This window comes from Parasteatoda tepidariorum, chromosome 8 (genome assembly GCF_982258835.1).
Source record: "Parasteatoda tepidariorum strain Cologne lab strain chromosome 8, Ptep-v5.0, whole genome shotgun sequence".
NCBI classification, from domain to species: domain Eukaryota; kingdom Metazoa; phylum Arthropoda; class Arachnida; order Araneae; family Theridiidae; genus Parasteatoda; species Parasteatoda tepidariorum.
Window position 1 is genome coordinate 70,110,471 of NC_141762.1, and position 20,582 is coordinate 70,131,052.

At 30.4% G+C, this 20,582-nt stretch overlaps 1 protein-coding gene across 1 annotated transcript in view; it reads right to left on the reverse strand.

Annotated features, from left to right (window-relative positions):
* LOC147806278 (uncharacterized) overlaps positions 1-20,582 on the reverse strand; it is a 60,859-nt gene that overhangs the window by 9,050 nt on the left and 31,227 nt on the right. Inside the window, exons 2-7 of the mRNA XM_087169093.1 lie at positions 18,680-18,816; positions 17,650-17,870; positions 16,110-16,348; positions 14,500-14,649; positions 8,711-8,854; positions 1,674-6,338 (exon numbers count right to left, since the gene is read on the reverse strand). Of these exons, the coding sequence (XP_087025219.1) occupies positions 1,674-6,338; positions 8,711-8,854; positions 14,500-14,649; positions 16,110-16,348; positions 17,650-17,870; positions 18,680-18,816 (5,556 nt within the window). The remainder of the gene's footprint in view (positions 1-1,673; positions 6,339-8,710; positions 8,855-14,499; positions 14,650-16,109; positions 16,349-17,649; positions 17,871-18,679; positions 18,817-20,582) is intronic.

Genomic DNA, 20,582 nt, shown 5'->3' on the forward strand with positions numbered 1-20,582 from the left:
TTCCGCTTTTTAAACCTGCCTAACCTGCTATTCGAGAACATAAAAGTATTCTCATAAAATCGCTTAGCAAATTCATCGGCATTTGTCCAGATATTGGAAGGTTGCTGCTTCTTCGAATGGTGAACCACTTCAGTAATGTTTCTTCAACATTCTTGTGATCTGCTTTTCTGAACTTTTTTTCTGCCATCTAAATTTTTTCATGAGCAGAAATTATTAATAGCCTATTTTTCCACATGTTACAAACTGCAGATTTGTATAGTTTATATTCCCTGCAAATATCAGCTTGATTGCATTCATTTTTTCTGATTCTGCCCATTTTATCATCAATCGAGAACGTTTTACGTTTACTGCTAGCCATAGTTAAATTTGAGACACTTGTTTGCAGGAGATTTTTTGTCTGAACTGAAAGCAAAAAGGAGTTGAAATGAGGGCCTTAACAACACATATTAGTGTCCAACCCTTTGACCAATAATGAATAATTACTCATTCCCTCTGACAAAAAATGCATATTAATCCCACTGACACCTTACAGGTGCATCATTTGCCTGGGTTGGAAACATCTGCTAGGTTTGTTTAGGGATAGGTGAGTGAGATAAAAGAAGCAAACAAGAAAAAATGCTTATCGCTCAATTCCCCTCTATAGATGGTTTTAAAAATTGGTATATGTATTTATTTTGAAGTAGAAATTTGAAAATTATTACAAAAAAATGAAGAAAAAAAATCAGTCGAAAACATAAAAATGTTCATTATATCCAACTTCCTCACTTTTTTGGTTCACTATATCCACAAAAAATAACATTGTACGTGTATAGCAAGGCACGGGACCGAAAATTTCGTTCACTATAAACCGTGTTCACTATAGCGGGGTTTGACTGTATATATAAATATAAAAAAGTACCTAGTTTGGAAATTTTTTTTTCATCATTCATAATCAAAAATTTATCAATAGATTAATATAATTAATATAATCAATCAATTATATTATACATCAATAAGATCAATTAATATAATTATTGATTTTGTAAAGCAAAGAAATTTCAATGATGAGTAACAGTTTTTCTTAGATATAAATAACTGCAAATTAGAAAAATTATTGTTAGGAAGTGAGCCGTGTTTGGAAGATTTAAACTTTTATGCAGAAAAAGGCACCAGTGGTCTCACTCATGCTCTAATTCATAACCATAAACTATTAGAATGCTAAATATATTTCCCCTTTATTTTGTCCTAAATTAATACAAAATAGTGAAAAATGCATGAAAAATATGTTTAATAAAAATTCTGTGACAAAGGTTTAGCATGTTAACTAATATTCTTCGTACCTATTTCTTTCAATTACACTTAAAAAGTTTTTTTAGAGTTGTTTGTTACAGCAAAATTTAAAAATTCATATTGATTATATATTGCAAAATGTGTACTATTATAAATTTGAGTACCAATTTAAATAAATTCGTCAGAATTGGTAATTCTAAGATATGTACCATTAACAGAGCAGCATATAACTATTTTAAAGCTTTAATTATTATTTAAACATTTTTATTTTACTTTATGTGGTTAAATATCAAAATCATAGAGTTTCTTTTTCAGTTTTGATTCTGATTGTAATTAGAAAATACACATGACTAGATATAAAAAGAGTGAAGTTTTACTGAAAGAATATAAAATCAATACAGTACCTGGTTTTCAACTGAATCTGTTGCATCGTCCATATCCATTAAACTGAATCGCACAGCATCACTGATTGATGTAAAAGATCTTGTTTGCACTTCTGAGACAACCATACCCTCAGCTTTGCACTGGGAATGAGCTTTTCCAGGTGTCTTCATGCTAGCCATGATGCTAACAGAATTGATAGGCTGCAGCTGTTTTTGTTGGTTGTTTTGATTTAGGACAGATTTTGAAGAAGAGTTACTTTCTTTAGAGTCAGGAGAATGTTCTACCAATGCTTCTTGATCTACTGTGATTGGAGAAGGTTTGGGACTTATTGGCTCAGCAACTGGAGTTGATTTGTTCTCGCTAGATTTAAAGTCTCTTACAAGAGAACATTCAGCAGTAGAATCAGATGGTTTAATTTCTGCATTATTATCTACAGCAACTGTGGCAGCTTCTGCATGTAACGGTATAGACTTGGAAACATCAATATCATCAGATTTTACGGAAAGTTCTTCAGTTTTAGTATCTGCTTTTGATGAAATCTTTACGTCTTTATCAATAAATCTTTCTTCTTTTAATGCTTCATCCGACTTATCAGTTACAGATTTTACTTGAGGAGGCACTGAATCTTTTTCAGCGTCTTCAATTGAACTTAGTTTTTGAACATCAGGTGGAAAACTATTTGTAATGGAAGGTTCCTCTGCAACTGAGAGCAAATCTAAACCAGTATTATTTTCAGTCATTTGCTTCTCTTCAGAAATTATTTGTTTAGTTTTCTCAACTGGTTCAGACACAATTGAGTTGTTAGTTTCGGCAATCAATGCAACTTCATTTGGTTTGCTTGAACTGGCTGCATCAGAGGATGCTGGAACATGAATGTCAAGTTTTAAGATTCCACAGTCTGTTTTATTATTTTCTGAGTGTGGAGGTATTTCCATTTCAGGCTTTTCTTCAATTGCTTTTGTAGAAAGTGTCGGCAAGGGTAAAGGTAAGGGCACTTTTAGAGAATTTTGCATTTCAGCCTCAGGTAAAGAAACAGAACTAATAACAGCATCAGATACCTTTGTTGTAAGAACTGGGGAGGAAGGAGCGGTCAAAGCAATTACTTTAGGGATGGGTTTAGCTACACTTGAAACTTTGGGTGCAGTGAGTGGTTTTATTGGTGCAGGATTTTTGATAAGTTGTCTTTTAGCTACCGATTGAAATGATTTTTTTGGTACTGCTGGTTTAATCATTTTTAGATTTGTTTGGCATACAGTTGGGCTGATTTTAGTTGTAGTAGTCAATGATGCATTAGCTTTTGCAATATGAGGAATAATGTTATATTGATTTTGAGGATTTGGAATGATTTGTGTTTGGTTACCATTTTTAATAACTATAAAACTAGAATGTGATGATGTTCCTGATGTTGTGGCAAATGAAGTGTCAGGTTGAATAACACTCAGATTAGATGAGACAGTTCCACTATGCAACTGACCACTAGAGGGTAGAGGTATTATGATTTTACTAGTAACTAGTTTACTGCCAGAAGGATGATTATGAGAAACTGGAATACTGAGAGCTGTTACTTGTGGGGATATTTGCGAGGTTGGACATCTGATATTAGAATTAAGCATGGATCCAATTAAATTTTGAGCATCAGAATAAGAATTTCCTGAAATATTTATAGGTATAATACTACTACTGACTGTTGTTGAAACATTAGAATTTGGAAACTTGTATGGTGTTTTATTTGTTTCAATCACAAAATGCTTAATGTTAGCAGATATTTTTTGCGGATGGTCTCGAGATTGAGAAGGTCCTGCTTTAGAATTGTTGTCAACAAAGTGAGGTGTTGGAGATTTGCTGGTATCGGAATCTGAACCTACAATACATTTTGATGACTGAGAAACAGAAAGAAGCTGAGAAGTCATTTTAGAACATACATATTTCCGTAATGCCTGATTGGTTGACATAGTACTGTTGCCAGCAGTAACTTCTGCCTGTTGCCTTGCCATTAGTATTTGCATTTTCATTAATTCTTCTGGAGAACAGTTTTCGAATTTTTGTTGAACATACTGTTTAATACGAGGATTTGTATCACATGTGGTTATTGGAGAAGTGTCGTTAGTAGAATCATCAACTACTGACACAGATCTCTGCTGAATTTGTACAGACTCCATTTTCTTTACTCTAGAAATTTGAACGAAATGAGGATATTCTTTTACACCCTCCATATTGTTCGGTATTGGATTATCATGGATGACATTTGTCACACTAGTTTTGCAACTTTCCAGAGTTATTTTCTTTTTATGTTTGTTGGATTTTTCATGTTTATGTTTTTCTCTATACTTCTCAACCTTACCCCTCTTTTTATCAAAGCTAACTTTTCGTTTCTTCCTAACAGGCTCCGACTCTGAGGAACTAGCAGTTTCAACTATATGAGGATGTTTTGAGGTAGATGCTGGAATTTTTGAATAACTGTTGGAATGTTCTTTAACTATTCTCATAAGTTCTTCAGAGCTAAAGTCACTACAGTAATCCCCAGATATGAAACCAGAATTACCTTCTTTCTTTTTCTTCAGCTTATGCTTCTTCCTCTTATTCTTAGAATGTATTTTGTTAACCTTTCCGTGGGTAGAATGATGCTTTTTCACATGTCCCTTACCTCTCTTTGCTTTACGTTTCTTTCTTTTCTTTCGCTTTACAAGATCATGTTCAGTTCTGCTTCCATGTCGAAGTTTGTGGAGAACTTGCTTTTTGGGATTTTTGTCATGGTTCCGATGTTTCTTGTGTCTTTTTTTATGTCCTACATGAGATGAAGAATATTCAGTGTAAAAAAGTTTTTCAAGAGGTATTTGAGGAAAATGTATGTCAGATAAAGTTACGTATGTTGCCATTTCCGCCATTTTGTCAGAGTTGAAGAAACGTCTGAAAACATGACTTTTATCTACAACACGATCTTCTTTGACACTGTCGCTGCTTTGATAATGTTCGAAATCAAAACCATTTGCCGTTAATTCTGAGGTAGAATCCGCTTCACTATCAACACTGCCATTGGCGTGAAAATTAAACATCATACACCTCTGCTCATTAACAGTTTCCATGTAATCTTCACATAAATGCTTAATTTGACTCCATTTGCTGGAACTCTTCAACTGCTTATTTCTCAAACTTTCAAGGACAGTAACAAAATCTGATAACAGATCAGAGGATAAGCCGGGCACATCACAATCTAGTATTACATGAGAGAAAGAACGAACAGAACTTTGACTTTTTAATAATTCTGACCTTCTAGTTACTCTGTTTTCATTAATACAATTATTGGCAGTTTTCTGAACTAAATTATTAATAACTGCTATTTGAGAATTATAAGGAGTATTTAACCCATCAGCACAGTCTGATTTATTAGGAATTAAATTTTGATCTGGTTCTTGATTTACTGTATCATTGATTAAATTTAATTCTTTACAATTAGTTATTTTTGCATCATTGTTTATGGAAGGAGTTTCAGCCTCATTAAAACCATTTATACAATGCGTATCATTAGAAATTTTTTCCTGGTGAGAATTAGGTTTTTCATTTTCCTGTTGAATATTAATATTTGTTTTTAGCTGCACTTTATTTTCCACAACCACAATGTCCTTCGGTGAACTATTTTTAATTTTTTCTTTATCCGGAGAAGAGCATTCAACCTCTTCTTTGCAATTTATTACATCACTTTCGTTACTCAAGCCATTAGTGAGATGTTCATTTGTTGAATGATTAACCAATGAGAGAGGTTGGACAGAGGAGATTACATCTTGATTTTCAGCCACTTTGCGACAATCACTTTCGATCTCACACTTCGCAGTGGTTTCAGAAGTCATTTCATTACAGTTTGTAGGAGCATTTGCACTACCTGAGATATTTTCATTAGAATTTGGCAACACCTCTTTATTTAATGTAGTCCCATCTTTATTAGAATTTTCTTTACTAGTTACTTCATTCTGGATATTACAAATTTTGGACTTTCTAGAAGATTTAAGGGTCTGTTTTTTGTTTTCAAAAATTTTTATTGGTGTTTTTTCTTTGGTCACAGCTGAGGAATTTTCTAGTGCTGAGTTAGGCTCTGTACTATTATTTGGTAACTGTGACTGGCTTGCCAGTACCTCTTCTGAATTTTTGTTCTTTATACTAGGACTTAAAACTGTGATTTCAGTGGCTAACTTTTTTCTTTCGTGCCTAATGTTTTCAAGAACAATAGGATCATTCTGGGTTGGATTATTCGCTACTTTTAGAGCATTATCACATTCCACAAAAAAATCATCTCCAACTTGTATAGCTTGATCACACGTCTCTACAGCCTTTCGTTTTGTGGGAGTAGGAAATGCACAATTTCGACTATGGGTATGTTTGATGTCAGCTGGATTCCTGGAACTTCTTATAGCTCTTTCTTTGGTAACTTGTAAGGTAGTTTTCTTAATGCAATTTAAAACCTCAGGACTTGGATTAAGAGAAAAAGAACTAAGAAGACATTCAAGTGACACCTCCTTGTTGATGGAATTGAATAGGGAGGATAGTTTAAAATACACAGTTGCCATGTGTTTCTCAAGATCCATCACATATTCCTTTTTATCAGTCTGCCGAGCTGCTTCCAGAAAATTCAAATCTGATGTCAAACCTCTCACGTACAGCTCAAGATATAATGGTAGTAGAGATATTCCAAACTGTAAGAAATGATAATACTTATAAACAATGAAACATGTAGGGAAAAAATAAGTAAGATTTAAGAATAAAAAATAAGAAATGTTTCAAAACAAACATTTTGCTTTATTTCTAAAAATGAATTATTAGCTTTTTAAAAGAGTCACATTTCTTTAAGTATTCTCTGTCAAAATCTTTGAATTTAATAGTTTATTTCCTAAAAATAATAATAAAAACCATACGAATAAAAATTCTGGATAAACAGAACTTAATATGAGCAACCAATATATCGACCGTACTGTTGAAACAAAAGGGTGATTTAATTATTTAATTTTGTACGGTGACAATGTCGAGTTTTGAACTTCAATTTAATACAGTGGAATCTCGGTTTTGAGTAGTCCATTTCGTATGTTATTCCGCTTCCTACATCATTTTCTGCTGGCCTGTGAAAATCGCTTATATCGATAATGTTAAATTCTCCCGGATCCATCTTGTCAGAATGAATGTAAATTTCGTGAGGGTGAATTTTTCAAATATATATATATGCATGCATGCATATTCACACATTTATTTCAACATCATCCCGCTTTGTGCGTTATTCAACACTAGTCTGACGGAAAATGCAAATTCGGGGTTTCACCGTATATTGAAAGCTATAATTGTGAAATCATTTGATTTGGGAAAAGATCAAATTTTAATTTTCAACACGCAAAAAACTAAACTTGATTACCTAATTATAATGAGCAAGTGGCCCACGCATTTTTTTACACACTTAGGCAAGTGTCCAATAAAAAATATACGTCATCTCCACTCCTCATTTTTGCGACCAGAATTTCTTTATTTTTATCACAACTCTGTTAAGATGAAATTGAAAAATTGCCTCACAAGATAATAACATCTAAACAGAAAGGGTGAAATAGGGAAGGTAAAAGATTTTGGGTGAATAAATAGTAGAAAGTAGAGTAAGAGCTTTGCTTTCGAAGAATTATTTAAGGGGATGAGGAAAAACTAGTTTAACAAGAAGGTGTGTACTTTTTAAAAAAAAAAACAAAGATGACTTTTATTCCAGGTTAATTACACAAGAGACATGGACAGGAAATAAAAGGATAGGCGAAGAAACAGTAGAAAGGACTTGTTTGCTTTTCCAGAATTATTCAAGGAGATGAGAAAAAACTGGTTTATCGTAAAGTTTCATAGTTTTACTTCCGTTTTAAGGAAAGTGAAGATAACTTCTTAAACTCCCGGCTTGTGACAAAAATGGCACAAACCAGAAAACCGACGATCTTGTTAATCAGTGTTTAAGACATTATTTTTTAAATTCATTCCAATTTATCCAAATACATTTTGTAGTGAATTTGTAATCAATTTGGGGTGTTTGATACTAAATTTTCGTCTATTTTAATTTATTATTACTCATAGATTGTACAAGTTACGATCATGCCGGCATTTTTCAGGAAACAAATAGATAAAAAATGTGGTTATTAAAAGTAGAAGTAAAATGTATTTTAGAAAACAATTGTTGTAGTTACATTTATAGATATTTAATTATTTTGTTTTATACATTGTTTACACTTTGTATTATTAAGTTTCCTAATATTTTTGACATACATCATATCATACATACATTTTACAGAGTAGAGTCTGTACTTTACAATCGGTACCATTTAACCCACTTGCTCACAAAAATGCATGTTTTTTGTCAAAATTTCAGGGGGCGATATTTAGTATTTTATGGTATCTAATTTTCTAAAAATTTTGAACAACTTTTTAAAAGGTACTAATATAAAAGTAAAAACAAGTTTTGTACAAGTCATAAATTGATTGTTTAAGTTAGGGTTTGTTGAGCAATAAGCAATAAATCAGACAAAAAAAAAGAGATTAAACTAATTAAAACAAACAAGCTAACATAAAAGAAATGTCACTAAATTAATAACACTGATATGATAAAATGTTTAAAGCAATAAGATCGGCATATCAAAAATTTCATTAAAATAAAAAATGTCAGTGATCAAAGTTTGCTTGATTGGAAAATAAACTGTCTTTCAAAGTAAAGAAACATATTTCTAAGAAAGATGATAGTATAAATTTTGATTTGATAGTTATGATCAACATTAAGGACTATTTAGTAAGTTGAATTTATTTTAATTAAAACAACATTTTCCACTACAATGAGAAAATAAAAATTAAAAACATTACACAGTTTTCATATAGTGTTTGAAAGCTTTATAAATACCTTTGCATTGTGCATTGCTAAAGATATAGACTTCAGGAGATATAAAGTCATTTACAGTAGGCTTAATTTTTTTTTTCAGTTGCTGTTTATAGATTTTGCTTGTGAATCATTTAAAACAAAATAAATATCGGTTTAGCTGCCAAATATACACATAAATAATACCTTTGACCACAGAATGTCGACAAATAGGTAAAACTGTGCACTAGATGATGCATGACCAACCAAAAGCTTGCGTGCAGCTTCTTGAATTTCTAACAAAGGCTTTTGTTTCTTAGCTTGTAACTCACACCACAAATTCATCAATTCCTGCAAAAAAGCAATAAAATTATTAACCAGTTGGTAATTAGGTACTTTATTTACGACATGCTAGTTATAAATTATTTAAATAAGCAAATATATAATCAAAATAGAATTAGCAGACAACATAGGAGCAGAATTTTATTTATGTTCTGCAACATGGCTTTGGATAATTACAAATGTTTAGTAGGCATGGTCAAAACTAAACAATTCTCAACAGTTAAAAAAAAAAGATAAATAATTTTGTTTTATGGAGAAAAATTTTTTTTTTAAAAAAGGAATCATTATTAGTTAAGTAAATCATTTTTATAAAAATGCTACATAATGAAACAAAAACAATCAATCATATATAAAATTTTTACAGCTACTTGGACATGAATTGTTCTGCAGGGAAGTGAATGTAAATTGTTCTGTGAAGTATGTCACATTATTGAACACTTTTTGCTGTAGGAACTGACATTGACAATTAACTTAGGACCCAGAACTTCCACATTTCCGGGTCTTTTTTAACTAAAAGTGGGGCCCTATTTAAAAAATGAATTTTCCAACTTCTTTTTCCATCCATTAATATGCATAATTATTCTATCGATTGATAAACAAAACAAAACAAAGAATTTTCAACAAACATATTTGAACAAGATGGCTTTTAATTTAAGACAGATCTGCATCAAGGAAAAGCAATAATGTAATTTGATACACATTTTAAGATCAATAATTAATACAGTCAACAAATAGGAAAGGGAACCCTGAATTCCAAATAATTCTTTTGGAGTATGGATTAGCATTTTCAGTAAAATGAGGCTCTGAGTAATACAGTGGAACCCCGATTTTATGTTGTCCGTTTCGTACGTTATCCCGCTTCTTACGTCATTTTCTGCTGATCCGTGATAATAGCCTATACCGATAATGTTAAAAAAATCCCGGATTTTGCATTACCCTTTTTATAAAAATCCCCCTTGATGCGTTTTTCTACAAACAGATCAAATTTTTTTTTTTTTAATTCTATTCGAAATGGTTTTACTCATTTTTTCGTGCTAGCATACCAAATGAGATTTTCAGTCGGTTTTGTTTGAGTTTGAAAGCTATAGCATTTTTTCGCATTTTCGAAACCTCAGTCATCATGTTCTTTTCTCGAAAAAAGATGTCGAAACGAGAATGCTTTTCTCTGGCCGAAAAGGCTGAAATCATCGAAAAAGCTAAAGAATTTCATGGCACTAAAGTTGATCTTGCTAAATCTTTGGGTATTGCTTATTCAACTTTGCAAATGATTTTAAAGCAGAAGCTTCAGTAAAACTAAACTCTGAAAAACTCAGAAAATATGCCAAGAAGAGAAAAACCCTTAAAACATCTCCGTATGATGAGTTAGAAAACATTTTAATGAACTGGTTCGAGGAAGCCAGAGCAGCAAAGATTCCTATAAATGGATCCATCCTGAGAGAAAAGGCGCTTGAAATTGCTGAAAGGCTTAAACTCCAAGGCTTCAGTGCATCAAATGGCTGGAACGATCGATTAAAAAAAAAGGAACAATTTATGCTTCAAATCTATCTGTTGTGAATCCGATAGTGTGTATATGACAATTGTGTAACAGTGGAAAGAAGAAACTCTGCCAAATTTATTAAAGGGCTATAATCCAAGAGATATATTTAATGCGGACGAAACGGGATTGATTTTCAAACTATTGCCAAACAAGACATTGACAATTAAAGGTGAAAATTGCCAAGGAGGAAAGCTTTCAAAAATGCGCTTTACTGTTTTGCTCTGTGCAAATGTTGATGGAAGCCAAAAGTTAACGCCTCTTTTGATCGGTAGAGCAGAGAAACCACGGTGTTTGAAAAATATCAAACGTTTTCCCACCGATTACACTTCAAACAAAAAAGCATGGATGACGCAAGCATTATTTAAAAATTTCCTTCGAAAACTGGATAAGAAAATGAATTTTCAAAAGCGCAACATAATTTTATTCCCAGACCAATGCACTGCTCATTTAAACCTTAAATTGAAAAACGTGCGCATAGAGTTTTTTCCAGCTAACTGTACGAGCAAACTTCAACCACTGGATTTAGGAATTATACGATCATTTAAAAAGAGTTGCCGGAAGCAACTGGTTAGAAAATCTCCAATGTTTCTTGATTCTGGTGACTTTCAGGATGCTTCTAAGGCAAAAATTAATGTTCTTGAGGCTCTTAATTTGATATCTTCAGCTTGGGACAGTGTCGACCGAAAGTGCATTATCACTGGATTCAATAAAGCAGGATTTTTAATATCGGAGGAGGAGAGCGCTGTTGTATTGGAAGAAGAAAGTAGTGTGTCTGAAGTTGAGGACCTTCCGGAAGTCGATGATGCACACATCGACTGTGACACAGATATCTTCACTTTGGAGTAATGATATCTGTGTCACAGTCAGGCAGAAATCTCTTTCATAAGTGATTTAATGGCTGATTCCGACGATAGTGCTGATGACTATGAAATAGCAGAAGACGTGCCAACAGCTAGCTGATCAAGCGATACATAGCATAAAAACTCTAAATCAAATTTTACTTGCAAATGTAAATCAAGAAGCAAATTTGCAAAAAATTGTTAATATTGAACTAGCTGTATACGAAATTATAGTTAGAGATGAAAATCAAGTAAAGATTACTCATTTTTTCCATTAATTTAACTGGTAGGTGTCAATTTTTAAAAATAGGCATAAATTTTTCTTAACCCCGATTTAACATTATTCCGCTTTGAGCGTTTTTTATCGCTAGTCCGACAGAAAATGTAAAATCGGGGTTTCACTGTATTAAAGCAATTTATCGACAATAATTGTTCATCTAATTATATTAAAATACTAATTTTGTGCTTTGTCAGAGCAAAATTTGTTTTGTGAATTTGAACTTTGCTTTCCTACTTTTTTGAAACACTAATTCTGAAAGAAGTTGGATCTTTTGTTAAATTTTATTTATTTATTACAATAACGCATAAAACATGTCTGACCCACAAGACCTATGAAATTATTTAATTAAGTTAAAAAAGATAATTGTTTATTTAAAACAAAGATTTAAGTAAATAATCATTGAATTTATAAGAACCTAAATATTACTATTTTATACAAAAGGGAAAAATAATTTTAAAAGAAAAAATGGGATTAATAAATCAAATGTGCCTAATTTTTTTCTCTCTTTAAATATTGAAAATAAGTGGCAAAGATTTTTTGATTAGCTCTAAAAGGATTTGACAGATAATTGTTAATTTAAAAGAAAGTTATTTGAAACAAATATTTTTTAAGTAATTAATCATTAGTAGGAATTCATGATATCCATGTATTTTAACCTAAGTGAAAAATAATTTTAAAGGAAAAAAATGCATAAAAAAAGCAAATTTGCTGATTTTATTAGATTAAAAAAAAGTGGTATTGAAAATGTCTTAAATTTCATTTAGTTAAAATAGATAATTGTTAATTTAAAAATAATTTATTTAAAACAAAGATGCTTTAAACAAATGTAGAGTAGAGTGCAGCAAAAAATCATACCCGCAATTTTTAATACAACTTTATTAAAAATAAATAAATTAAAAAAATATAATATCAAGAGTAGATTTTTACTAATAAATAATACTCGAAGTGGCAGTATTTCGCAGAAATGCAGATGCACAAACGTGATTTCAAATTTTCAGCAATTTAAAAGTTTTACACTTTTAATCTTTCTCAATCTTGCCAAAGTGATTGTTTTAGAGAGTTCAAATTTGAGTGTACAGTGCACCAAAAAAGAGCCACCTGGAACAACTTTTGATCTAATAATCAGATCTTCATGTTCTAGGACTCAATCTCAGTGGATTTTTAATACAACTTTATTAAATTTTTCCGCAATTTTTAATACAACTTTATTAAAAATAAATAAATTAAAAAAATATAATATCAAGAGTAGATTTTTACTAATAAATAATACTCGAAGTGGCAGTATTTCGCAGAAATGCAGATGCACAAACGTGATTTCAAATTTTCAGCAATAGGCTGAAAGTTTTACACTTTTAATCTTTCTCAATCTTGCCAAAGTGATTGTTTTAGAGAGTTCAAATTTGAGTGTACAGTGCACCAAAAAAGAGCCACCTGGAACTACTTTTGATCTAATAATCAGATCTTCATGTTCTGGGACTCAATCTCAGTGGTTCGAGGGGGTGACCTCAAATATGCTAATTAACTAGTGCAGACGATATTTTAAGTTATGAAATCAGACACAAAAACTTACTTTCTCTGTATACCTCTTTTTTAGCGGATTCGGATTTTTGACTTTCAAATTATAGGGGAGAACCCAAATCTGGGAAAAATGGTCTCAATAGTTTGGTTAGGAGAGCGATCTGAAGTTTGGACCCCTTAATGTTTTGTTAATTTAACTTTATGTGTCCCCCATATATCGAGAGCTTTTTAAGCGAATTGAAACATTTTTGCACACAATTATAAAATTCATTTATCCAAAGATAACTCCATGCAAAAAATAAATTTCAGTAAATATTTATTATTTTAATTAATATTAGTCAAAAAATTTTGAATTATAGGGTATACAAATTTTTACATACTTCTAAAGCATATAATTTTGCATGGCAGAATATACAGAATTACAGAATTTTAGCAATATCAGTTGAATAATTATTGAGAAATCGAATTTGAAAGAATTCAAATATTTAAAATTAAATTTCTCAGGAACTATTTGTACAATTTCGCACAAATTTTATAATTTGCCATGTAAAACTACATATTTTAAAATGACATAAAAAATTTAATACCTTACAATTCAAAAAGTTTTTGCCTGTTATTAAATAAAATATTTAAAAATTAATAAATACTTACTAAAATTTACTTTTTGCATGGAATTATGTTCATATAAAATTTTTTTATAATAGTACTTCAAATTTTATAAAAAATTTTATCGATTCACTTTAAAAAAATCTCGAAATATGGCAAAATATGCAAAGATATGGCGAAATGAAATTAACATTAAGGGGTTCCAACTTTGAATCGCCCCCCCCCCCAGATCAAACTCTAGGAACCATATTTCGCAGATTGTTGCTAACCTGTATATTTTTGGGGTCAGAAATCTGAATCCGTCGAAAAAATGGCATGTTTAATCAGAGAAAGTACGCTTTTGAGTCTGATTTTTTAACTTAGAATGTCGCCTGTACGTAATTTTTAGCATATTTGAGGTCACCTCCTCAAACCATTAAGATTGAATCCTAGAACATGAAGATTCGATCATTAGATCAAAAGTTATTCAGAGTGGACCTTTTTCGGCGCACTGTACAATAAATGTGTACAGAGGAAATGAACAATTTGACACCATTGTTTTCCTGGCTTAAACAACATTAAAATAGCATATTTTTTTGCTTGACTCGGTAAAAAACAAAAACCATATGTAGACTAAGAGATTAATATTTTATAATTAAAGTAGTAGACAAAAAAGAATGAACACACAAAAGAAATTAGTTAACTTCTATTCTATGATGTAATAACCTTATTCGAATTTTTTTTGCCGCACCTTGTAATCAATGACTTCATATGAATCTAAATCTTGGTATGTTATACAGAAAAGAAAAAAAAAGACTTAAGGAAAAAAAATTAATAACAAATAAAATGTATTCATTTTTGATTAAAAAAACGGAGGTATTGAAAAAGAACTCACACTAGTGCAGCAATAATTTGATTGGAAAAGAAGATCACGAACAAGGAACAAATTTATCAAACTTTCAGTCAGCGCCTCAGAATCTTCACTGTTAGAATTGAGGGTGCGATAAATAATCCTTACTCCCTCATGACAATTGCAAGATGATATCTAAAAGAAAAGAACTCATGAAAAATTGAAACAATATCAACAGTTATCAGTACATTTAGAGTAAGATTTTATAAGCTTAAAAATTTGTGCAATGATAAGTATTTCAGGATAGATCCTGAAAAAAGCGTCTTTCCAACTAATATAATCAACGCTGGAATAAAATTACAGAAAGTGAATAATAATATTATATTTTTGAGTTGCTATAAGTAGCTTTTAGTTTCAAAAATGCAAAGATATAAAAATATTAATCTTGAATCTTTTGTAACTTACACACAGTTTTCTGTTCCATAGTCAGAATATTAGTTTTTATGTGATTTTAGAGGCCCTTTTTAGCATCATAGACAACAGAAAATAAATAAATAAAAAATTTAAAAAGTAAATAGTTCCGTACTATTTAAGACACTACGAATGCAATGCTACTAACTGCATTTTGTTGAAAATTTATAGCCTATAAAATATATTCTTAATTGGATGTGCACAGTTATAACTTAAAAATATTAATTAATAGAATTAATAATAAAACAAAATATCTACTATAGTTTTTTATTCAAATTAAGAAACACATATTTGCAGTAATTTCATATTATATTCCATTTCCATTGACATATTTCTTTTCTTCAAAAACTTATTAGCTGATTTATATTGGCTATATCAAGGTACTGTTATATTACAAAATAGCAGAAGATAATTCAGTTTAAACAAAGAGACACATGTCCCTAATTTGAGTAATAAATTAATAAAGTCTTGCAATAATATTGATATGATTACACATAGGTTTTCATATCTGTATAGCAATTCCCTTCTCTTTTATGATAAAAAATTTTCCTTCTCAAAAATTATTGAATTAAATCAATCAAAATCAAATTCAACATCATAAACTTTATTTAAAACTTAGCATTGAAATATAAAAGCTAGAAAACAACTTTCATTCCTGGTTCTATACTGTGATGTTTTATACCATCTTAAATTTTTTTTTTTTTCAATCTCAGTATAACTTAGTATATAAAAAATATCAATACAATTGTTTTTATATGTACTTAGAGAAAAAAATTAATTAAGAATTTTTCAGAAAATCAAAGTAACAATATAATTATTCTCTTAGCAAATTTTTCAAATAAATTTTAGTAACCACTAAAATTTTTGAAATATACATATGGTGATAAAAAAGATTATAATTGAAAAACAAAACAAAATATATATTCACACATTATAATAATAATTGTATTGAGATAATAATTGAAAAACAAAACAAAAAAAACTAACAACTTTGTAGCAAATTTATGGAACCTTTAATTTTTTTTCTGAGGACAGATTATAAGGCCCTATTTGATAATAATAATAATAGATCATCATCATAATAAGTTTTAAATAAGTATCAAAAATTTATTAATTTTTAAACTTAAACAATTAGTGAATAAAAATTATGCATTTATAGAGATAACATTCTAAAAAAATCTTACTTCTTGAACTAAATCATTTAATCTTCTTTTTCTAAACAATAAACGAAGCAGCCATTCCATGAAGGATAGTTTCCAGTTTTCTCTATCACATTCTAAGTAGGTTTCATTATTTAAAGTCTCATAACAATGTAAACAACTGCGACAAAGTCTTATGGCAGCTTCTTCACAACGAGAATTGACTAGACATTCGACTCTAATAAGTAGTAGTTCATATGGCTCAGATTTTACAAAATCTTTAACTGTAAGCAAAAAGAACAGGATTTCAAAATAAAGCTATTAAAAAATATGTCATTCTCATTCTGAGTATAGTTGCACTGAATATTTTGCTTGCCAAATAATCTTTTTCTTATCTATTTAGTTACCAAATAATTTGTACAGCATGACATGAGTTAGTCAACAACTGCAGAATATTTTATACAAGACTATCAAAATTTAATATAATACAGTCAAAATTTAATATAATACAGTGAACTCTCGGATATAGTGAATAAAATGTTTGTGAATAAAATTCCCGTGTCATTCTACACACGTATAAAGTTATTTTTTGTGGATATAGTGAACCAAAAAAGTGAGGATGTTGGATATTAGGAACTTTTTTCTGCCTTCGGCTGATTATTTTCTTCATTTTTTTGTAATAATTTTGAAATTTCTACTTCAAAATAAATACATATGCCGATTTTTAAAATCATCTATAGAGTGGAATGTAGCGATAAGCATTTTTCCCCACCATGATGGACGCCAGCCAAAACAGCAATTAAAGTACTAAGCAAATTCTTGTGCACGCAAAATATAGTGCCGAAAGTGATGGAAACATTTTGGTCCTTCGACAGAAGTATGGACAAATTTTTCCTTGAATCAGCTTCTCATCAGCTAAAGATTTCTAAATTTTTTTTGTACGCAAGACAAAGTGTAATAAAAATTAAAAATAAGTCAACACACTTTTTTTTTACTACATATTATTTTTCAGTCATTTTTGTATTTCTTTCTATTGGTCATTTATTTAAATGATGTGTAATAAAAAGGAGGGGTTTGGACCCATTAGTTAAAATTGTTTACGGAACGGATATAATGAACTCCCGGTTAAGTGAACCTTAATTTCGGTCCCTTGAAATTTTCACTATATTGGGGTTTGACTGTATAATGTTTTTTTTTTTTTTATTATTAATAAATCTCTTTTTTCTTCTTTCTTTTTTTTAAATTTTTTCTTACAACGTGCAATGATAGTAGCAAGAAAACAGAAGAAAAAAGAATTTTCCATAAAAAATATAGCATATATTAGTTATATCTATATTAAATACATTTATTTTACTTAAATAATCTCATGTTTAGATAAATTATTAATTAAATTATGTCAAGTTCTGATTATTCATAAGCTTGATTTAATTACAATATCAGGATTAGTTCTTACTAATTTAAAAGAAAAAAATTTCTCAAACAACAAGATTACTATTATAAACTGAATTATTTTAGCTTCAGTCAATTATTATTCATTCAGTGCATCCCTAATTATGAGACAGCAGTATGTATAGAAATATTTTACCTCTGTTAAAGTCAACATCTTGCTTATTAAGTAATTGGCGCATGACAGAATCTCCCCATGGGTCGTACGTTGCCATGACTAGAGCTGAACAAAGGCCTTCTGAGCCTTTCACATAACTGCCCATAGTATGAGAATACTGTATCAAAGACCGAGAGAGACCTCTCTTGAATAGAATATCTACTTTTGGCCAATGTCGACTGAAAATCATCAAAGCACTTTCCCTAGAAATAGGTTAAAGGAATATTATAATGTATTAATTGTTATAGCAAGGAGAATTTTTATTTTGTTTACAATAAACTACAAGCAATTTGTACAATACTCTTGCCATTCTTGAAGTTTTGTAGCTAAAACATGCTCAGGCAATGCATACTGATATATTATGGTTTTCAGTGCACCGTGCATATGTTAGTGTTAGGGCATAGTCAGAATAGCAAACTCTAAACCAAATGGCCTCAAAATACACTGGATACAGTAAACCGGAAATGTGAGCCTACAGTACTCCCTAGTGTTGAAAATGATATCGATAACACCAAATTAAAAATTAAATCAGGGTGCGTAGCCAAATTATTCAAAAAAAGATAAGCACCTTTTAAGCACTCAAAAATATTTTTAAGCACTTTAAAAAATTATCATAATTAGGCAGGGTTTGAAAGTTTTTGACAATTAACGGTTTTATCTTGTTTTAATATTTTGTCCAAAAAAAAAAAAAAACTCTTTCGGCATTGTTTATGACAATTGTCAAATGTTGTTGAATTAATTGTGAAAACGTTAGAACAATGTGAACGGTGAATGTGATAGAACAATGTGAAAGATGTCTTTAGCATATTTCGAAGCGAAAATCAGCATAGTAAAGGAAAAATCTCATTTTGAAAAAGGGGAAATTAAACACTTTTCAAAAACATTCAATGAAAAAAGCACCTTTAAGCACTTTTTAAAAACGTTACGCACCCTGTAAATATATTGGGAATTGAATTTAATTACACAAAAATCAATTTTTGACGAAATCTTAAAACAAAATAAGATAACTTACCTGTACATCATATTGAACACTTTTTCTATGCACCGAAAATAACCTATCTGTCCACCAAGACATGTCCATGCTGCTATCAATAAAGACGCTCTATGCTCAATAGAATTGTACAGGTGATTTTCTATTTGAATTAAAAGCTGCAAAAGAAAACAAAATGTGAATTTTTAGAAAAATTGAGCTCATTATCACTAAATATTAGACAAATATTTAGCTTGATAAACACATTTAAATTATTATAAACAATAGTGTTATGGAAGCATAATTCAAATGTACAGAGCAGGGCTCGAAAAACCCCCGTGGACAACAAATTTCTCGAATCCGCCGTCCGCGCGGACAGCTATTTTACAGTTAATGTTCGTGATACATTTTCAATTTTTGTTACCTTACTAGAGTCTAGCACCTCACTTCTACAGGGTGCGTAGCCGAATCTTTGAATCAAAAATAAGCACTTTTTAAAAACTTTTCAAGCACTTTACAAAAATTTTCAAGCACTCAAAAAATTCATATTCAATCAATGATATTATTGAAAAACAAAAACTTTTTATAAACAGTTTTAGCGTTAAAAAAAAAACAAAAAAGAAACGGGCGTAAATCAAAACAATCAGTACCTTCCCGCACCACCGAGTGAATTCAACTTGACCCTGAACTCAGAATACCCTTACCCCCTACGTCAAAAAAAGTGTTAGAAGTAAAATAAAATAAACAAAAACAAAAATAAATTAAATTAAAAAGAAAAACATTTCATAAGGATCTGATATTCTCTATCCAAATTGGAGCACTCGGGTTTCAGTTTCAAGTGTGCGCATGTGCAAGTCATAACATGGGTACGACATGAAATCCGCGTCAATGATTGATTACGTAGCAAACTCCCCATTTTTCGTGAAATGCATGGGATCCACCAGATATCACTGAAGGAAAGAAAAAAAGTTATTCGGAAAAAAAGCACTTTTTAAAAACGCCAGCTGAAAAAAGCACCTTTAAAAGCTTTTAAAAACAAAATCCCCAAAAAAGCACCTTTAAGTACTTTTTACAAACGCTACGCACCCTGTTCTAAAATGACCCTCTAATCTAGAAATACAGCAACATACTGCGCATGATTAGGGTGACCAGACGTCCCCGATTTCCGGGGATTGTCCCCGGCGAGGACCTCGTGTCCCCGGTCTGTTTGCGTCCCCGGTTATAAAATTGAAAAATTTTGTGTAAAATATTTGATAAAAATATGTTATATGTAATTTTTATTTTCTCAAAAATTTTCATACAAATTAATGTAAGCATTGAAAATTAAATATAAACTAGCTGTCTTGACCTTTTTTATAATTTCAATAACAGATGGCGCAACTGGTACTGTTAATCAAGAAAGAATTTGTTTCGGTATTTTTTTTCTTCCCTTTTTCAGTTTCAGTTTAGATTTAAGTCATTATGTTGGTATCATGCTCTGTTAAATCAATCAAAGAAATAAAAGTAAATGTCCGGTAAGATTTTGAAAACTAATTTGTTGTGCTAAGTTGTCATTATTTTCATTTTCCCACATCGTATTAGTTTCTATAAATTTAATGATATTCTACCTAATTTTTATGATTTTTCCATTATATAGGTTTATGATTTATTTAAGGTTCATTCCACTAGTTTTTAAGAACACACTATAACTTATACTACAGAAATTTTGGAGCACATAGCTTTAATATCTAGTTATGTTTACATTTTTACTAGGCTGTACGCCAGACATGTCTATATAAGAAAAGAAGTTTAAAACAAGACGTAACATGAATATTAGTTGCTGCTTTTAAAACAATTAATATCTTGGGTTACATAAACTGCCAATATTAGCTAATTTCCACTTAAAACAACAACAATTACTACATTTCTGTTTTATTTTAGAAAAATAACTAAAACATTTCATCAT